This window comes from Sitophilus oryzae, unplaced genomic scaffold, assembly GCF_002938485.1.
Source record: "Sitophilus oryzae breed Bouriz unplaced genomic scaffold, Soryzae_2.0 scaffold_1974_pilon_pilon, whole genome shotgun sequence".
Taxonomy (NCBI): domain Eukaryota; kingdom Metazoa; phylum Arthropoda; class Insecta; order Coleoptera; family Curculionidae; genus Sitophilus; species Sitophilus oryzae.
Genome location: NW_022146695.1, coordinates 962866 through 984299, shown reverse-complemented (window position 1 = coordinate 984299; position 21434 = coordinate 962866). Strand labels below are relative to the sequence as shown.

Sequence of the window (21434 nt, the reverse complement as noted above, 5' to 3'; positions counted from 1 at the left end):
GGCCAAATCCGAGGTGACGATTTTGACGTTTCCCGTCTTGTTCGGATATTTATGTGTAGCGTTCCGAAATTTATGTGATGTAGGAATGTAAAAAGAATATCGATACAATAATAAAATACCGTCAATAATAAAACAAAGTAGCATTTGGAAAATGAAAATGCTACAAGAGGGAAAAACTAAGTAAAACAAAGATGCATTCGGTCTCTTTAAATAGGATATTTAAAGAACATAAAGCGGATGCGTATGATGAATCGCTACCATTGATCGCTACAAAAAAGCTGTGCTACAGATTAGGTATTTCAATTGGGAACACAATGGGCGCGTTCAGAGACGGTCAGCGGCTGAGTGGCTGAGTAAGCGGTTTCCCTTAACGGTCACTTTTTACACGCAAAAACAGTCAGCCGCTGAGCAAAATACTCAGCGGTCGGTCAGCCGCTGTGTTCCCTGAACGCTCACATTTTTTATAAAAGGCAACAATGCATTCTAGAAGGAAAAAAATTGGTCAAGTGCCAGTCGGACGCGCGCACGAAGGGTTCCGTACCATTCATTATCTATACAACATTAGACACTATATTATTATAAACTTTTTTTCCGATTTAGCTGAAATTTTGAATGCTCGTATAAGTAATTTAAAAAAAATGAAGAAACACATTACTAAAAATTGTATTAATCAATAATAAATATGTAAAAAGTAAAAATAAATATGTAAAAACATGTACAAATTAAAAAAAAACGATTAAAAGAAAGTAGCCTTGACTAGGATTCGAACCTGCCTTACTACGGCTCCAACGTCATAGCAGCGTAAAGTCCTAACGCTTTAACCACGCGGCCACTGAGGACTTGAAAGATTCTATGTAAAATTCTTACTTAAAAGATAATGTTTAGTGAAAGTACTTTTTTATTCATAAACATTTATTTAATTCTGTTTTTAGTATTTGTTCTTATAGCGGCAACATAGATACACTATCTGTGAAAATTTCAAATGTCTAGCTATAACGGTTCATAAGATAGACCTTTGTGACAGACGGACGGACAGAGAAGTTTTAGGGCCATTTCGCACCAACACAGTCCAGTCTAGTCCCGTCAGATCACTACAGTCCACTGCTTTCACACCAAACGCGTCCAACGTTTGTTGATGACATTTTTTTAACATGTTTTCAGCAAAAATAAGCAGTTTAACAACAGAACGCTTTCAAAATGGACGAGATTCTTAGAGTAATTTTTTACGGCGATTAGAAAAAAGAAGGCGAAGGAGAAATTTATTTTGGATACATCCCATTCATAATAGAATACTTGTTTTCCGATGTTTTAGTCACTTATTTCCCGATTTATTAGATGATGCCAAGAAATTTTACAATTTTTTTCGAATGGAACCAAATGTATTTCATCATTGTGTACAAATATCGCAAATGACTGGCTTAAAAATTCGACCGAACAAATCACTATCAGTCTTGACTTGTCTGGACGCGGCTGGACTGTACACGACGTAGAGGTGTGTAGTTCGTGAACGAACTAGTTCCAATGAACTATTCCGACCCCGGAATGAAAGGAACTAGTTCCTGGTTTCTCAAAGAACTAGTTCCTCAGGATCTATTCCGGGATCGAGACTGTGACCGATATAGAATAATATGCGACGACGACTGATCGGCTAGCGCGCGTAGTCCAATGGTAGACAAGAGTGGGGAGTGCCAGCCGTACGTTATCGGATCCGGACCTAGAGGAACTAAACTAAATAGACTAGTTTACGTAATTGCAGAAAACGGCAAAAAACACAAGATGACGTGCGGGGTACCGCAGGGGTCCATTCTCGGACCGACCTTGTGGAACATCTTCTACGACCAGATCCTGAGGGTCGATATTGGACCAGGTAATCTACTGATTGCTTATGCGGATGATCTGGCTGTCCTGATCACCGCTCCGAACATCACTATCTTCGAAGAAAACACACAAACAGCTGCCCTAACTATAACCAATAAGTCGGATAGAATGGACATACATCTGGCGCCAGAAAAATCAGAACTAGTTGTTCTCGTAGGACATCGCAAGACGACGAACTTAAATATCCAATTGGGAAATTGCCACATCAGACCTCAAAAGGCAATAAAATATATGGGCGTTTGGCTTGATTCCGGGATGCGCATGACTACACATGTCCTTAAAATCAGGGACAGGACGGTTGATACCATTAAACAGCTGACCAGAATCACTCCCAATATTAGAGGCCCCAGTGACGGAAAGAGGAGAATGCTTGCCTCGGTTGTGCATTCGATGATCATGTACGCCTCGCCCATTTGGAGCAGGGCAACAGATTATAAATACTATGAAAAAGTCCTCGAGAAAATTAACAGAATGCTAGCCCTACGCGTAGTGTCGGCGTATCGTACAGTTTCCACAGAAGCTGTTCTCGCCCTAGCAAAAATCCCCCCAATTATCCTACAAATCGAGGAAAGAAATTTAATATACAGGCACGGCTTAGGGTATCGATCAGAGGCCAGGAAGATAATACTGGATAAATGGCAGAACCGATGGGAGGCATACCAGGGTCGAATTAAGATATTTATCCCGGACGTGAGGGTTTGGATAAACAACACGTGGACGAAAACGGACTATTACATCGGCGATGACAGGGCACGGTGCTTTTGGAGAGTACCTGTTTAAAATAACTAAGGCAGAATCCACAAAATGCTGGTATTGTGAAGCATCAGACACGGCCAATCACACATTATTCGAGTGTAGTAGGCATTTGGAGACTAGAGCATCGGCGGAACAAATATGCAAGGTTAAAATAACAAGGGAAAATGTCGGCGAGCTTATGATGGAAAATAGAGAGAACTGTGAAGCAATCACCAGGATGATGAGAGCCATCATGCTTAAAAACAGGAAGATGAAAAGATAAAAATTTGGCAGACACAGACATAAGTGGCGAAACAATCTCCAGTCTTGAAGTAATGCCGCAAGGCGGTTCCGAGATTGGAGAGGTAACTCTACAGATGGGTTTTTAGTGGGTATGACTCGGGTGAGAGGTGACCCCCACACTCTGGCTGTAAATGGCGTTTCCCATCTATAAAAAAAAAGTTTACGTACCAACGGATCGGGCCAGCAGCGCGATCGATGCTACGCAGGAGTGGGGAGTGCCAGCCGTATGCCGTATGTTATCGGATCCGGACCTAAAGGAACTAGAGGAACTAAATGAAAGACTAGTTTACGTATGGATTAGCCAGCGCGATTGATGCTAGACAGGCGTGGGGAGTGCCAGCCGTATGTTATCGGATCCGGACAGAGGAACTATTAAAAGACTAGTTCACGGGAATCTATTCAGTCGGGCAGATCCGAGATATAATACAAGGCGACGACGATGGATTCGGCTTTGTCTATTGCCACAGCCGGCGCGGCGTAATTACCACAGAAAATTGTCATGGATACTGTTTTTAGATTTTTAGTTTGTTTTTTAAATATTTTATGGGAATGTTTCAATTTAGGTCCCTAAAATTAAGAAATATCTTATAAAACGAAGTAGATATTCTGAATTTTTAGACAAAAACAAAAAGCTTGAAGTGAGGAAAAATGCAATTTTTCTTAAAATTTTTGTAATATTTGCTCCAATTGATTTATGATATAGTTTTTTAAATTCTGACTTGAGTTTTTTTTTAATTTTTTTTTATCTGCAATAAAACTTACCTATATGTTTTTAACATACACAATTACACGTCTCGTTATATCTCTAAATTATACAGATCGTACTGTGAATAGTTCTGACTGACAACGAAACGCATTAGCAAGCAAGGGGGATGTAAATGTTAGTCGGGAACTATTGTGAACTAAAGACCTAGTTCAAGGAACTATTCCTCTGGAGGAACTAGAACTAAGGAACTAGTTCCTCCCAAGGAACTAGAATTCCCACCTCTAACACGACGTGTTTTGTTTGAAAACAACTTTCGTTCCCGCATTTGTTTTTCTCATGACTGTTCTAGACTGGATTCAGCAACGTCCGACGTGACTGATCGTGACTGGATTGGACTGTGTTGGTGCGAAATGGCCCTTAGTAATAGGGTTCCCGTTTTTACCCTTTGGGTACGGAACCCTAAAAAACGAATTCTGACAACGCCATAGCCCTATTAAAGGTCTCAGATCACCGCGACATTTATCAGCAAGATGAAATAAGTGCCACATGTGTAAGTTAATTAATTAGATAGCCAGTCGACTTCGCTACTTTTTATTATTAGAATTACAATATTATAGTTGAAAAACATGCAAAAGAATTGACAACTTTTCAATATCAAGTAATTACACAAAATTTGTTACGAGTACTAAACCAATCATTTAAGAAAATCTTTTCGAATTAACTAATTATGTTTTTATTCGCGCCTTTTTTTATTCTACCAGTTACAGTAGAATTGTACTTGTTAAAAATTGGCGCCGGGAGGCACGTATAGCCGCCCATACTAAAATATGTTAATATCTCGAAAACTGCGACTTTGACTGATTTTGATGTTATTACAAATTTTTTTGCAAATATTATTCCTAATCTTAATTTGAAAACCGCGTTTCGCTAGCTACTGTAATTTTGGAGTTACGATTTTTTAAAATTTTTAACCCCCTCCCATACCCCCTTACCAACCCCCACCCCACCAAAAACTAATGGCCAGATTCTCGGGTGCCACAGTATTTTTGTGCCAAATTTGGTTAAAATCGGTTCAGCGGTTTTTGAGTTATCGTGTTAACAGACAGACAGAGACACTATGAAAATATTTTGTATTTAGGTCATTTATGACCCAAGTAACTCATTTTGAGTGAAATTAAAAAAACTTTTTTTTGCCGATCCTAATAGGATCCTACCATACCTATTGGTATGGCCGGCTAAAAATAACTAGTTTATGTCTATTTTATGGCTCTTGGCCTAGTGTATTTGTGCAAATTGAAACTGAAACACCAAATGAAAAAGATAAACAGAACAAGTTAATAAAATATAATAGAAAATACTTTACCTACCTTGACTACTTGTACAACTATGATCTCCCAGAGATTCCGGATTGGTGGAAACGCTGATCCTGTCAGATTCGCTACCTTCTTCTTTTCTTTTTAGAGCCTGCAATTAGAAACAACAAAGAAATAAAACAATCCTTATTTCAAATAATTGAAAAATTATAAAAAAATATTCACCAATAAGCAAAAAAATGAAATACACCTTGCATATACCGTATGATATAATCATTTACTAAAAGTTGACAAAAAACCCTCAAAAATTAACAATAATTATAGAAAGATTAAAAAAGTATAGAACGTTGCCAGACACAAATCTCTTTCCAAAAAAATATTTTTTTCTGGAATATTAAACTACACCACCATTTAAAAAATCAATTTTAATTGAATATAAAAATAAAATACAACTATTTTATGGCCTGGCAGTAAGCGCCTTAAAAATAAAAATAGTACGGGCCAAGTAAGAAGTACCTCGCCAAAATTATTATCGATAGGCATTCCCCAGCCGTCTCTGACGCCGTTTTTTTCGATCATACGGTACCTACTACTTACACCATGAAAAATTCTAATATTTCTCTAACCAAATTTAATTATAAGATTTTACAAAAAATTACCATAGGTTATAAATTACAGTTATTGCATAATAAAAACAAAAACAATTTCTACGTCATTCTTTTACTTGTAAGCAAAAATGCACTCAAAACAATAAATTTCTAATTCAAGGAACGTTCAATGGAGAAAGTGAAGAAATTTGTGGTACCATTAAAAAACTACATGGTAAGAAAGTTATAATAAATTCACCAACAATCGCTATAAAATCGTATTGAAGAAATTGCTTCAGAAAAATCTTACTTACGAAAAAGCTTTTTGTACAGATACTACTAATATTAATTATAAATTTTGTGCTTAATAATTTACTATAAAAAGTAGATTCAGGCCAAAAATTTTATTATTATAAGATACAGATTAAATGAATTAATAAAAGTGAACAATAAACCATGAAATTATATCTTTTGTTAAATTTTTGAAATTTTCTGGGAATAAGGCCACTTAAAATTTATTAAAATAACTGTTCTTTTTATTTTATACAGAAATAAACATTTTTTTTAATAAAAGTCTTAGTAGTTCCATACTTGTTCTCAAATTTATTTTTATTAGAAAAAATAAAAAAAGTACTTTACGTTTCAAGAGGGTACTTAGACAAAAATAAAAATTACTTAAAATATTAATTCACTCTCTACCTTCCTTTTCTTAGAACACATTTCGTTCAAACGTTCTCACATAATAAAGCAACTCGAACATCAAAAACAAACAATACAACAACAACAATAATAAAAAGAACCACGTTTTGTTCCGCTTCTGAACACATCTGACATAATGGACTATTTTTAAAACAAGGAGTTGCCCTACTTATCTGTACCTTCCAATACAGGGGAGTCAACTATTATATTTAAAGATATATGGAGCAATCAACAATGGTTGAAAAAGCAGGCAATATTGTGTTAGAGAATTTTAGGATTGTTGGTAAACTACCATAAACCTACCATGATGTTACCATCGAAACGTTTTGATTTTTGCAAAATTCAACCATATTTTTATTTTCTTTTTTAATTTTCTTTAAAACGGTATGGAAATTTGGAAAATTATAAACTGGATTAACTATTTTAGAACAATCAAGACTTCTTATGAAGAATGCATTTTTCTTAAGAAAATCCGGGGACATACTGTAGATATATACAGGGTAGAAATAAATATTTTTGTTTTTTTTATTATCTTAACCTTAAAAGAATTTAAACACTACTCACTACTATATCAATTTCATTTTTCAAAATCTCCCTGTCAACATGTAGGACTACTTATTATTTTTCTTCAAAAATAAATAAAGAACATACAATATTAGTACGACACATTCTGGTTACTTAACATTTATTTAGTCATCAATTATCTATAAATGTTATTGTTTGTGTTTTTTTTCCTACTATGTAGTAGGCCAAACCGGTAAGAAATGGAGGTCAATGCCATTTTAGATCGTGTTGTAGGTTATTATTATTATTGGACAGATCGCACAGATTGAACTAACTTGATTTTATAATAAGAACTGTACCTATTTTACATAATCTCATCCATAGCCACAAGGCATCTTGAAAAAATGCATTTAAATTTAACTAGCCTACTGCATTTTCAAATTACTTTTTTATAATGAATTTATAATCAATCTGACACTGTCTATATACGCCTCAAAATAATTTATGCAGAAACTGTGTAGTATAAATTCGTTTTTGAAAATATGCTGATGTCATAGCTTATTTTTAACATTATTAATACAAAAATTATAGCTGTACTTCAACAGCTGTTTATTAGGTAACTGTATATAAATAAAAAAATGTTATATGAATAAATTGGATCTAATATATTGCTTTTATTTAAAAAAAAAAACACTGTTTTGCCACACAGGTTAGCATTTTGTTAGCAAGAATTTCTCACAGTACGAGGGTTGTTAAATAAGTAATACTGAAGACTTTTTAACTTAATTTGTGTAATTGAGCAACAAGGTATTTGCAGATGCATTGGAGGGTTTACAACGTAAGACCCACCCTAATATATCCCAACATTTCAGCTTAGTGAGAGCGCCCACCAAAGTGACGTAGCATATGACGTTGCACATGATCTGGCAAGTAACCTGCATCTAGCAAGTTACGTCGAATTGAACAAACGATAATAAGTGAACAGAAGTGTCTAGCCCCAGCAGGCAACTATTAAGCTTGATCAATCAGGTTGGTTAGCGTGGTTAATATTGGAGGGTGTTAATTCATTTGTGTTTGTTAAAAACTCTAACGTGATTGGTCGGGCTTAATAGTTGCCTGCTGGGGCTAGACACAAGTTAAGTGAACCAGCGCATACTGAAGTAGCGTTGCCAGAAACGTGTCATTTGTCGTTGTAGCATGCCACGCCACTGCTTCAAAAATAGAACTGGTTCTACTTTTCGCCACGCGCTATTAACACGTTACCCGAATTTGGTAAAAATGACAGACGATTCGGACTTTCATAATAAGTTTTGTATCACTGATTGAGACTTTTCTAACAAGCACATCAAATTTTCTTTTTTCATTCTATAAAATGCTTGAAATAATTCTGGATTAAATCCTAACCTAACCTAACCTAACCTCCGGTTTCACCGTAAATGACTACAACTTTTGATTTTTAAATGGCACCCACGGTATTTTTTTACTTTATTCGATAGAAAATGACAATCTGAATCGAATGACATATCATACGTCAATTTTTGACATAGTCATTCAAAAACAAATAGTATTTTAAATTTCAATCTAGAGTGCCATGGCTGTGTTAAAAACACTATTTTTTAATCAAAGAGTCTTCGAAAAATAGATTTGATCAGCTAGTTTTGTAAGTGTCTTGTCCTGGCCGGTTAAAAGATGCCCAAATCGTATTTTTAATCATATCTCAATTTTTTCAAAGGGAACGAGGGTAGCTCATTAGCATATTTGGAAAAATCATTTTTTTACGAATAATTTGATACCACACACTTGGTATTTTGAATCAAATTGTCTAGGAACCGCATGTTACAATTTCAAATAAACCATATGCGAAAATGTCAAAAGTTGACATATGATATGTCATTCGATTGAGAGTGTTATTTTCTATCGAATAAAGTAAAAAACACCGAGGGTGCCATTTAAAAATCAAAAGATGTAGTCATTTCCGGTGAAACCGGAAGTGACCGAAAACAATTGAATACGTCAATCAATCCCAATTCATGTCATATACTAACATACCAAATCTCGTTGTTTTATGTGAAAAAATAAAAAAGTTATAGGGGTGAGCCACTTTTGAGACGCATCCGGTATATCGTTAACGTTTATGCACAGTTTTCATTAAAAATAACGTAAAAAACAACGAACAAATGACAGAGAGCTACAAGTAAAGTTCAACAACAAATTGCATCTTTAAAAAACAGTTTGGTTTTTTTTTGGTAGCCCGCTCACGAACATACACCGACTATATTGCTCTTCAGATGAGATAAGATGACCTCTTTGAGCGTAATAAAGCAACGACAACGTAGAACGGGTCCCACGTTAGATCCTATATATCTCTTTAATATCGTATAACAATTAAGGAAAGGACGTTTTTGTGCGGCGGTATATTGCGATCCATTAGAAGATTACGTTTAAAGCCGTGAAATGGGCTCCCATTGTGGTTGGCTTTAAACGCGAGCCGTAAATCTCAGATTTATGTGAATCGTGTTTTTCCTAACCTAAAATCAGTCCTTTATTGTCGAGTTTCATATTAAACTTATTAAAAAAAGAAGCAACCGTTATTGTACGTGTTCATGTGAAAGTTGAAACTGAAAAAATCGGTGTCCTAAAATCAACCATCATCATCATCATTTTCAGCTTATTCAACCATTTCCCATTATGGTGTAGCTTCCCTTACATATTCTCTTTGTAGTTGGGCCTATTGTTGTTTATTGTTGGCTATGCGGGCCCAAGTTATCCCTGCTAATTTCCTATACGGGGTAACGAAAAGGCAGATGAAATGGTCACACAAAGCTCATCAATACCCCCATTCATAGACCCAGAACCCTCCTGCGCGCTGCAAAAGCAGTCACTAGGATAGCAACAAAACAGTGTGTGCCCAACGAATTTCTAGAATGGTGGAAAAATGCACCAGGACCGAGGCAGACGAAAAAGTTCAGAGAAGAATATTCACAAAAAAATTATGGCTGAGTTTGGCTAAGGACATAGTGAAGCGGCGAGCAAGCAGCGCGATACCACGTCGAGTAAGCCTCGAGGTGCTGAAACATAGCAGAGCGGCGAGGAATAGGGAGATACTTGTGCAAATTTATTATTTTCATTTGCTTACTGATAATTTAAAATGTTAACAGTGGCTAAAATTCTAGGCAGTAATGTCGCAAACATTTGGTTAGATGAAGTTTTCAAAAACCCAAGAAAGTATGGCAAGTTTTACAGCCTTTGCGAAAATTTGTTGCCACTTCATCTCATAACTTATCTAAAATGTACTGGTTATGGTGATTACTGTCTTTCTGATCCCATAAAATCTCTCTTAAAAATACTAAATCTATTAATTTTTGAGAATCTATCAGTTTCTACAGCGCGACAAAGCGACGAAAACAAAATTATTAGAATCGATCTCGCCGCTCGATCTAACTGCTCGAGCAGATCGCTTTACTATGTTCGCACGTACTTGTCTTCGCAGGTTTGTTTTGGAGGCGATGTCGTGCTGCTTGCTCGCCGCTATCCTCGTCGCTCCACTATGTTCTTAGCCTAAGAGTTTCAAAACTGGAGTGGGTTTACTAACAGGACATAACATGTAAGCTCAATAGGCATCTAAAGCTGATGCGATTGATGGACGAAGCCATGTGCAGATTTTCAACCGCCTCTGTGGGAAAAATGTCGATGTCGGATATGGAGAATTAACCTCTGTAAAACCGTCTCGCATACTGGCTTTTGTTAAAACCCTGAGATTGTATGATGAGTTATAACTCAAGAAAAGGGAACGCGATAGATATGTAAGGTCGCGGTGATTAACCCCCCTCCCATATATTCAACATTCTATTATATATTTAGTCGGTTCAAAACGTTTTTCTACGTTGTCCGATACCCAATTTCCAGCTTGTTCTATTTGTACAATCCTCTGTTGACAGGTTAATTTCACTCATCGCTTTGTGTATGCTTTTTTGCCATTCCAGTTTTGGTCTTCCCTGTTTTCTTCTATCCTTTGGTTGCCAATTGATTATTTTCTTGTGCCATCTTGTATTCTTCATTCGCTCTACATGTCCGTACCAGATCAGCTGCTTTCTCTCTATATCCTGTGTTATTGTGCCATCTATACCAATTTGTTGTTTTATGGTATTATTTCTTATTCGTCGTTGTCTGGAAATTCCTCTTGATCTTCGAATGGCATCCATTTCTATGGCCTCTGTCCTCTTTTTGTACTTCTCAGTTATTCTCCATGTTTCTGCTCCATATAGGAGGCTGCTCTTTATCATAGTCTCATTTATATTGAATTTTCTTCGCTTTGTTATTGATTTGCTCCATAAGATTCCATTTAGACATCCATTATTTTCACGTCAATAAGTCTCTTCTCTATTTCTCTGCCATCAGTTCCAGTGTTATCAAATGTAATTCACAGGTATCATACTCTTGACATTGAATAATTTCTTGGCCGTTGTCCAAGTTCAAATTTCTTTCTTGTGCGGCTATACCGAGTGCGTCTCAAAAGTGGCTCACCCCCTATAACTTTTTTATTTTTTCAGATAAAGAAACGATATTTGGTATGTTAGTATATGACATAAATTGGGATTGATTGACGCATTTAATTGTATATGGTCACTTCCTGTTTCACCGGAAATGACTACAACTTTTGATTTTTAAATGGTATATTTTTACTTTATTCGATAAAAAATGATATTCTGAATAGAATGACGTATCATATCTCAACTTTTGATATTCTCGCTTAATAAAAAATTGTATTCTAAATTGCAATCTAGAGTGCCATGGCTATGTTAAAAACACTAATTCTTAATCAAGAAGCCTTGGAAAAATAGATCTGATCGTCTAATGTTTTTAGTGTCTTGTCCTGGCCGGTTAAAAAATGCCTAAATCATATTTTTAATCATATCTCATTTTTTTCAAATGGAACGAGGATGGCTCATTAACATATTTGAAAAAAGTATTTTTTACGAATAATTTGATACCACACACTTGGTATTTCGAGTCAAATTTTCGTTACGAACCGCAAGTTATAATTTCAAATACCAATGTAAATAATTTCAAACCATATGCGAAAATGTCAAAATTTGACATATGACATTTAATCTATTCAGAGTGTTATTTTCTATCGAATAAAGTAAAAAATACCGAGGGTGCCATTTAAAAATCAAAACTTGTAGTCATTTCCGGTGAAACAGGAAGTGACCGAAAACAATTAAATACGTCAATCAATCCTAATTTATGTCATATACTAACACACCAAATCTGGTTTTTTTAACCGAAAAAATAAAAGTTATATGGGTGAGCCACTTTTGAGACTGTCTTTGTTAACTGTCAAGCCCCATTCCATTCTACATTCTACTAATAATAAAACTTCCTGCCGGGGTTTGATTCTGCGATTAGATTTAGTAGGATTCCTACTGAGTTGGCAACACTGTGTAGAAGCATACACCCTCTCATTGCCTTATGTGGGAATGCCGCAGTATATTCCGTACTTACGTAGTGTATAACGCTACATTTAATGCCCTAATTTTACGATATCCAATTTTGCTTAAGACAACAATTTACACCCGATTGGCACCGCAGCGTTTACAGCGAGAGACATAATAAACACAGACGCTCCAATCGATCTGAATATTCATGGAGCTAAAAAAGTGTATAATGGTCTATTAACTGGTTTAACGATTGGCCGGGTCGAGGAGAGGATGTTTGCGCTACTCGCAGGCATCTCCGACGCTTGATTTATTATCGGCCGTAAATAAAGCGGGAAACGGCGATTAACGTGTTGCGGACATAAACTAGCGCGGGAATAGTTATAGAGTATTGCGGTCGATGGCAGGAAATCAAATTCGCAAAGAATCGCCGTAAAAAAGACGAACCTCTTTCAGAAACCAGATGATAGTTGCTTTCCATTCGGACGATCTAGGTCAGGGATGACTAATTTACAACTATCGATATTCTCTATTTAACAGGTTGTATGAATGTATCTCCAAAAAGCTCTTGTAATTGTAAAAAGCAAGCAGACATTATTCAGACTGTGTTTTTTGTCGTTTTTAACCTAGATTGTAGATTGTACGGGAGGGGGAAAGTTCATCACCTTACAGTGGCTCATCTAGAGATTGAGTCTGGGAGGGGTAGTGGTAATAATTAAATCACGTACAAAAGTTAAATAAATTAAATTTGCTCTAAAAGGTATCTATTGTGACCGTAGAAAAAATCAGCTTGGATTGGTCTGGATTTTCTATTTTGACTGGTATTATTAAGTTCTTTTTTAAGAATTTTATTTTATACCACTTTTTATATTATTTAAACCCTAGATCATATATACTTACGTGGATAAATCAACGCCATAAGTTTAGCATTAAAAAAATATGTCCCCAACATCACGACATGCCATTTTCAAACCTTCTTTATTGCACTTATGAAAAGTTCAATAGGTTTGTCTTCCTCCAGGACCTGACTTTACGCATGCGCATTAAAAGTGGCACGTATTTCCAAAACAATTACAATTTTATATGCCGTTTAGAAAGTACAAATTATACATTGTTATGGAAACCAACTTTTGATTGTCATAATGTTATTTCCATTGTGTAACGACGCTTGTTTTTTGCGTTTTTTATTTTAAACATTGTATTAATTACTCTTTTATCGACCACTTTTATATACCTAAGGATGCAAGTGTGTTCAGTGAGAAGTTAATTTTAAGCTTCTGCAATTATATTTCTATTTTTTATTCGTTGGATTTTAATTTTTGGGTAAATACTTGTAAAAATGACAAGAAAGTGTTTGGTGTGTGGAAATTATAATATAAATGTCTCCGAATTATCTTTTCACAGGCAAGTAAAGTATTCAGTTGTTCTGTTATGTATATTAAACCACATGCATACTTTCTGGTTAGATTTCCTAAGAATATTGATATTCATACGGAGGGGCTAATTTATTTTTTATATAATTTAATTTTTGTGACAGTAACATTCAATTATTGTTCAAATATATGCATTTTACAAATTAAATTATTAAAATTAATGTCCAAATTTGGCGCGTGGGCGATAGGTCCTCGACAAGGATAGATAGAGTAGAAGCACCGCGTGTGCAACAAAAAAAGAAGATAAATGGAAGTCGTTGGTATGTTTGGGACAGTTTCCATAGTGATTTACTTATCCACGTAAGTATATATGATCTAGAATTTAAACTTCTTGACCAAACTTAACCTAACATCACATTACGACCTTAAAAACCTATTGTGTCCCCCTTTCTTGAGTTGTAACTCATCAAACAGTCTCAGGGCTTTGACAAAAGCTAGTATCTGAGACGGTTTTACAAAGACTATCGGCATTTCCGATATCAGACGTGCCAAAACTTCAGGGGTTTCCCCATTTTTCGCACAGAATTTGCATTCGTTGTTGTTTTTTATCTTCAATCACTGAGGTGTCCTAACTCCTAGAAGTCCTAGTGGCTTAGGCCGTAAAAGTAAAATACTACTACCACAATTTTCACAATAAAACGTGGACAGAAGTTCACAAAATTGTTATATCATAACTTGATTATATATCCTTTAAAAACCGCTCGGTCTAGGCAATCTATAATTTTCTATCAGTAGGGTTTCAATAAGATAGAGCTCTGATCTTCGATTCGGCTGGTAATTGTTTAACTCGGCCGATTGACCGATAGGATAAGAACGGCGACGGACACTTAACGAGATGCATTCTCTCCGATTAGCGATGGTTCGAGAAAGTCCACCCGCCGCACCGTTAGTCGCGATCCATCGACTTTTTGCTCCCCGTCGAAATATAATCTCGTCGGTTTTGTTACAGATCTCCAATTCCATTTCGAGTTTTCGACCTTTCAATTGGCGATCGAGTAGCAACGGGAAAATTATAGTTTGTGCATACGAATTTTCTATCCAAGACCAGTGGCGGAACAAGGCCATTTCACGAGATGCACAGCTTAAGTCCACGGCCGTGTGGCCGGGAATCCACGAGCTTGCCACGTTACTAATTGACATATTGATAGAAACTGCAGACCTGCCGCGTCTTTAGCGTGTTTTTATTGGACACAAATCGAAAAAAAGCGCTTAAAACGGTAAAATCGCAAAAAGCGCTTGAGACGCAAAAAACGCAAAACGCTAAAACGCTTTCTGTGTGGCCGTGGGCTAAGGTACATTCAGGCTGAGGGCGTCAAGCGTCGCGTCGCGTCCGCCCCATTGAATTAGAACCCCGACGCTCAGCGGACGCTAGCGCAACGCCAAACGAGACGTTGTCAAAACCTCAAAATTAGTGGTAGTAATTTTCAATTAACAGACAAAATTAACAAACTTTTTACACTAATTATAATTCAACATTTGTAAGTGATGTAATTTTATCGACATTAGTAATGTCCCTGCCTGCATCTCTATTTCTATCTAATTGTGAGAATCAAATTTGACACGCCCGGTATAATAAAAATTGTTTATAAGAGCAAGCTTTAAAGTTACCAAAAGCATTTAGAAAAAATACCCAATTCAGCCAACTATATTTATGATCGAAAAACAAACCGGTGTCCAGTTGGCTTGGAAATGACGATTGATGATAGTCTCCATACAATTTTACAGATAAAATGACAGCGATCTTCATTCTGACGCCGTTTTTTTTTCGATCATATTGTATATTATCTATACACATTCTAACTACCATGCTGCAACAAAAACATGCACAAAAATCATAAACACTATATATATAAATTTTAGATTATATTGTATGAAAAGATACAGCACGAAGAAGTGTCTATTGTCCAACTTAATTTGCAGATTATCATGATTTAAGTCAAAAATATAGAGTTAAGTCATAAAAAATTGTGTGTGCCCTATGTGCACATATTTGAAATGAAACTTCTTACAAATAACTATTAGATTGGAGGATTTGAAGAACATGTTTGAAATAGTGACATATAATGATGTTTTAAAATAAATAGTATTTTCAATTTATTTCTGTAATCTGTACATTTTCTGTTCCTCAATAGCCTGCAAATTTTGTGGAATACCATCCAAAATACACACTTTTTATGCAAGTGCCTAATAGTGTTAACGCTTAAATTTATGTAAGAATAGAATTTTTTTTAACCTAACCAACAATTCGTATTTATAGCGGTTTACAGTAATCTTGTTAAATTATACAAATATTCTCGTTGATTATTGGTTTGAAATAAATATGACAATGTCCTCCAATGAAAATGCGAGTTGCTTAACTCTAATAATTCTAATTCTGAGCTAGCAAATAAGCTAAATGCTTTACCGTTATCCAAAAGCTACAAACCTATCGATGAAAATATGCATGAAAATTTACTTCCTAGCACACAACCAGAGGATATTAGTACCCAGGTACAGTATCAAGTTTATTATAATGCTTTTCTTAGCTTATTCCCTTTAGGTAAAGAAAACAATTGTTCTGTATGTACAGGGTGTCCCACTAAGAATAGCTCTCGGCTATATTTCGGAAAGTATTAGTCGTAGAGCTTGCGGAAAAAAATATTTATAACTAATGAGACCATGAGAAATTGCTGGAAATCATTTTCAAGTTGTAGGATGGCCGCTAGAGGACGTAACTGCTATGGAAAATAACAAAATGGAGTTTTTACACAATTTTGTCTAGATAAGGTGTACTATAAGTAATAGCTTCATAATCTTCAGTAAATTTTGAATATTTTTTGTGAGAGCCATTTTCCCCTATTTACCAAAATAAAGTGGTGGGGAGATGTTAGATCTATTTTCATTTAAATATTAATAACTCCGGACCAGTGGCGTGCATTACATATAGGCAAAAAAGCATTGCCTACCCTTCGATTTATTCAAGACAGACGCAAAATAAAAATATATTTATCTGATCAATTTTCATTATATTTCTACCTACAAATCTTACAATGCGACCTACATTGTTTTATTTTTCTAAATAGTAAGTTAGTATTGTGTTTATTACGGTTGCAAAGCCGGAAACATCATACAAAACAAACGCCACCTGTTCAACGTCTTATTATTACCTAAAAAACGCATCCCATTATTCGAAATCGAACGCACGGCCGCAACTTAACATTACATGGATATGGACAAGCAAAAGCAGTGCGTTACCGCAGCACGGATGCACCCGATGTCTCGATCCCGCCGATGCGGTACTGTCAGTTCCGATGTTATCACAGAACTATGTAAGAAACAGTCCATGTTATTTTATATGATCAATTTTAAATAACTGTGTTTTAGAAAGATTTGTATTATGTAGCAAATTAGAAATTTGCTTGTCTGTCTTCTGTATTTGTTTCCAAATGATTTCATTTATTATTTTATTTGACTGTAAAATCATTTTGGTACATAAAATCTATTAGGCAGTGGCAATTGGCAATCTGGCAATATTGTGTACGGTTATTGTTTTAGCTAATTCGCCAGTCGTTGAGTCGCCTATCGGAAAGAAATAATGATTGAATAATAGACAGATTATTCGTTTTGCATCTACAAATAATTAAATTTATTTGCTGTTATTTGAATTTTCTTTTGTTTGAGTTTAAAGTTAAAATACGTTAGACAGTAAATTTTATATACGTACATTGTACATATATATAATGTAATACATACGTTTTTTTAGTTTTTTTCCATATTTTTGATTCTGTTGCCTACCCTACTGTAAATGGTACTGCACGCCACTTCTCCGGACTGGATGATCGGAATCCAACAAGCGAGAGCTTGTTTAATAAAGCGTTTCTTACTCTATATTGTACCATATAAACAATAATAATAAGCTTTTGAATGTAGACGCTAGGGGGCGTTGTCTTACAATTTCACAAACACTGCGCGTTTTTTCAAAAAAATTAAATGCGATAGTATATGTAATTTTAGCTGATAGTAAAGAGTAATAAAAGCTTAACAAGTCAGTGAAAACCGCATCTAGGTATTTTTTTTCAAACCAAAGTTATTAGCAAAATTATAATAAATACGAAAATATAAGCCCTTAATTACTTAATTTTTCTAACACGATATCACTAGCCCTCTTGATTATGACCATTCTAATAAAAAATAATATAAAAAAGATTATTTTATTCAAAATATCGACAATGAACCAGAAAACCATAATACTAGGTGTATTAATATCTAATAATTAAGATACCAATGACGGTGGACAAGAAACGACACCTCAGTAAATTCATGGTAGGCTTTGGAAAAAAGTTGCTTTTAAACGGATAGTTTAAAAATGAAAATATTATTATATCAACATTTTGATAGTCTCAGCAGCCTTTTTTTATCTTTTGATTGCTTTTCTAAAAATGCCTTTCTTCAACAGAGAAAAAACGCTGCTAAGACTATCAAAATGTTGATCTAATATCAGTCTAATTGATAGTTTCAGAGACATTGACGTTTATACTATTACGTCAAAAGCAACTTTTTTCCAAAGCCTACCATGACTTCACTGAGGCGTCGTTTCTTATTAACTGTCATTGATATCTTAATTATATTAGATATTAATAGATCTGGTGTTATGGTATTCTGGTATATTGTCGATTTTAGAATAATCTAATCATTTCTATCTTATTTTTTGTCAGAATGTTCATAATCAAGAGGGCTAGTAATACCGTCTTAGAAAAATAAGGTAATTAAGGGCTTACAATTTCGTATTTATTATAATTTTGCTAATAACTTTGGGTTGAAAAAAGATATTAAGATGCGGTTTTCGCTGACTTGTTAAGCTTTTATTACTCTTTACTATCAGTTAAAAATACATATACTATCCCATTTAATTTTTTTGGAAAAACGCGCAATGTTTGTTAAATTGCAAGACAACGCCCCCTAGCGTCTACTTTCAGAAGCTTATTATTATTGTTTATATGGTATAATATAGAGTAAGAAACGCTCTTTAAAATGAGCCCTCGTTTGTTGGATTCTGATCATCCAGTCCGGAGTTATTAACATTTATATAAAAATAGATCTAACCTCCCCCCACCACTTTATTTTAGCAGATTGGGGAAAATGGTTCTAACAAAAAAGATCCAAAGTTTACTGAAGATTATGAAGCTATTAATTATAGTACATCGTATCTAGGCAAAATTTCTTAAAAATTCCATTTTGTTATTTTCCACAGCAGTTACGCCCTCTAGCGGCCGTCCTACAAACTTGAAAATAATTTCCAGCAATTTCTCATGATCTCATTAGTTATAAATAGTTTTTTTCGCAAGCTCTACGACTAATACTTTCCGTGATACAGTCGAAAGCTATTCTTAGTGGGACACCCTGTATATCTTAATTAAGTACGCTGTATCTTTTCTATAACAATTAATCTAAAAGAACCAACAAACGCTAACAAAAAATAAAACCCCAGCGGAAAAAGTTAAAAAAGAGAGACCTGCGCGATGATGTTGGCCACCTTCTCCTTGTCCATCGGCGTGGAGACTCGCTTATTTTTCAGGTGGTGGGGGGTGTCGCGCCTGTGCAGTCGAGACTGTTTTCCCTCCTCCCTGGATACGCCGTCCGAGTCGCTGTGGGCGGGAACGAAGCCCACACGACGTCTGAGGAACTCCTGCGGACCAATCAGAAAAGCTGCTTTCAGTGGAGGAATTTGGCTTGCGAAAAAGTGTGGTGGAGTGAGGTTAGAAAGCGGGAACAATCTTTTTAGTAATTAAATTAATAAAGTAATATTGTCAAAGCGGAATTTAGTCAATTGTGTTATACATATTACAAATTGTTTCAACAATGTCATCTTATACAGGGTTGTTCACCACATACGACACGGAATACTGTAGCTAAACGATTAGATTTTTACAAATTGTAAGTTTTGGGTTCGTTGAAGGTGTATTAGAGCTACAATTTAAAAATATTTTTACAAGATACAGAGTGTCCCAAATAAGTAAAAAATATTATAGTTGTATTTTTTAAATGGAACACCTTGTATATTATTCTATTTTTAGATTCTACGGTTGAAATAAAGGTAAATTTGATTAAGGTTTATCACACTTGAAATATTTTCAATTTTATGAAATTGCAGTAAAAAAATTAAGGCTTTATTTCTCCAAGGGTATCAAAGTTTTTAATACTAAATATTTACTGAAGATTATTTATTGATCAGATATTGTGTTGCAATAATAAAAATTTTACTACCTTATACAGAGTGTCCAAAAATTTATATTAAATAATTACTATCTTTAAACGGCAATAACTTGTTTAATTTAAATGGAACACCCTATATATTTTACGTGAATCAGATGCACAATGTAATTGTCTATCAAATTGTATTGTTCCATTTTCTACCCATCTCTTCAAGTTTTCATAGAAAATGCATTTTCTTATAATTTAGACCTCATTTATCACTATACCCATGGAATATTGACATTTTAGCTTATTTTTAACGATGTGACAAATTTTCAAAGGGTACAGATACTAATATTGTCGATATAGTTCGCTTAGTTAATTAAAAAATAAAAATAAAACTGTTTAAATATTTTTAGAGTTTAAATATTTTTTTAAAGAGGACCAATTAATATGCGCCCAGTATTCAAACTACATTAAATTGACTGTTTACGTTAAAGTATTAACTGTTCCAAATACTAAAAAACTGAATTTTATGTGTGTATTAGACAGTGTGGTAAAAAGTAACACCTTATAAATTTTATTTCATTTATTGACGAATGCTTATTTATAAAAACAGAGACATTCATTTTCATAACTTATTATTATATTGATTTCTGAGCCAAATCCACATTTACTTAGAATAATTTATTAATTAAAACAATTTACAAGTATGTAATTAACTAACTTTTGGTGTTTTTTTGTAGGAAATAATGGTGGTATATTTAATTGGTATACTCTTTTACAAAGATTTAAATAGTTTTTTTGTATGCCAATGGGCTTGCAATATTTACCACCTGTACATTTTGTACATATTATCGTGCTATAAAAAAATCTGAAATGTCAATATTCCATGGGTATAATGATAAATGAGGTCCAAATTATAACAAAACGCATTTTCTACGAAAACTTCAAGAGACGGGTGAAAAATGGTATAATACAATTTCATAGACAATTACATTGTACATCTGATTCACGTAAAATATATAGGGTGTTCCATTTAAATTAAACAAGTTTTTGCAGTTTAAAGCTAGTAATTATTTAATATAAATTTTTGGACACTCTGTATAAGGTAGTATCTTTTTATTATTGCAACACAATATCTGATCAATAAATAATCTTCAGTAAATATTTAGTATTAAAAACTTTGATACCCTGGGAGAAATAAAGCCTTAAAATCTTTACTACAATTTCATAAAATTGAAAATATTTCAAAAACCGTAAGGTTTAAGTGTGATAAACCTTAATCAAATTTACCTTTATTTCAATCGTAGAATCCAAAAATAGAATAATATACAGGGTGTTCCATTTAAAAAAATACAACTATAATATTTTTTACTTATTTGGGACACTCTGTATCTTGTAAAAATATTTTTAAATTGTAGCTCTAATAGACCTTCAACGAACCCAAAACTTAGCTACAATACTCCGTGTCGTATGTGGTGGACAACCCTGTATATTTGACGAGACACAAAAATAATCAAAATGTTCTTTTATTTCAATTTTCATTATTTTATTCATATTGTTGTAATCGCCAAAAATAATTATACAGGGTCCTGCAACAGTGCGTCGGGCCTCTGTGTAGCTCAGTAGCCTCAGCTGTACCATGGTAACCTATGTCAATTATT

General features: G+C 34.5%; 1 protein-coding gene across 11 annotated transcripts in view; it reads right to left on the bottom strand.

The window, feature by feature from the left end:
• Positions 1-21434, bottom strand: part of LOC115883629 (protein lap4) — a 175156-nt gene that overhangs the window by 84531 nt on the left and 69191 nt on the right. For 10 of the 11 annotated variants that reach the window (XR_004050415.1, XR_004050416.1, XM_030901989.1 and 7 more), the window contains exons 11-12: positions 19088-19261; positions 4990-5086 (exon numbers count right to left, since the gene is read on the bottom strand). Coding sequence is in view for 9 of the 11 variants with exons in the window: in XM_030901989.1 (XP_030757849.1) it covers positions 4990-5086; positions 19088-19261 (271 nt within the window). In the remaining 2 variants the exon portion in view is untranslated. The remainder of the gene's footprint in view (positions 1-4989; positions 5087-19087; positions 19262-21434) is intronic. The other variant, XM_030901993.1, reaches the window with a different exon arrangement.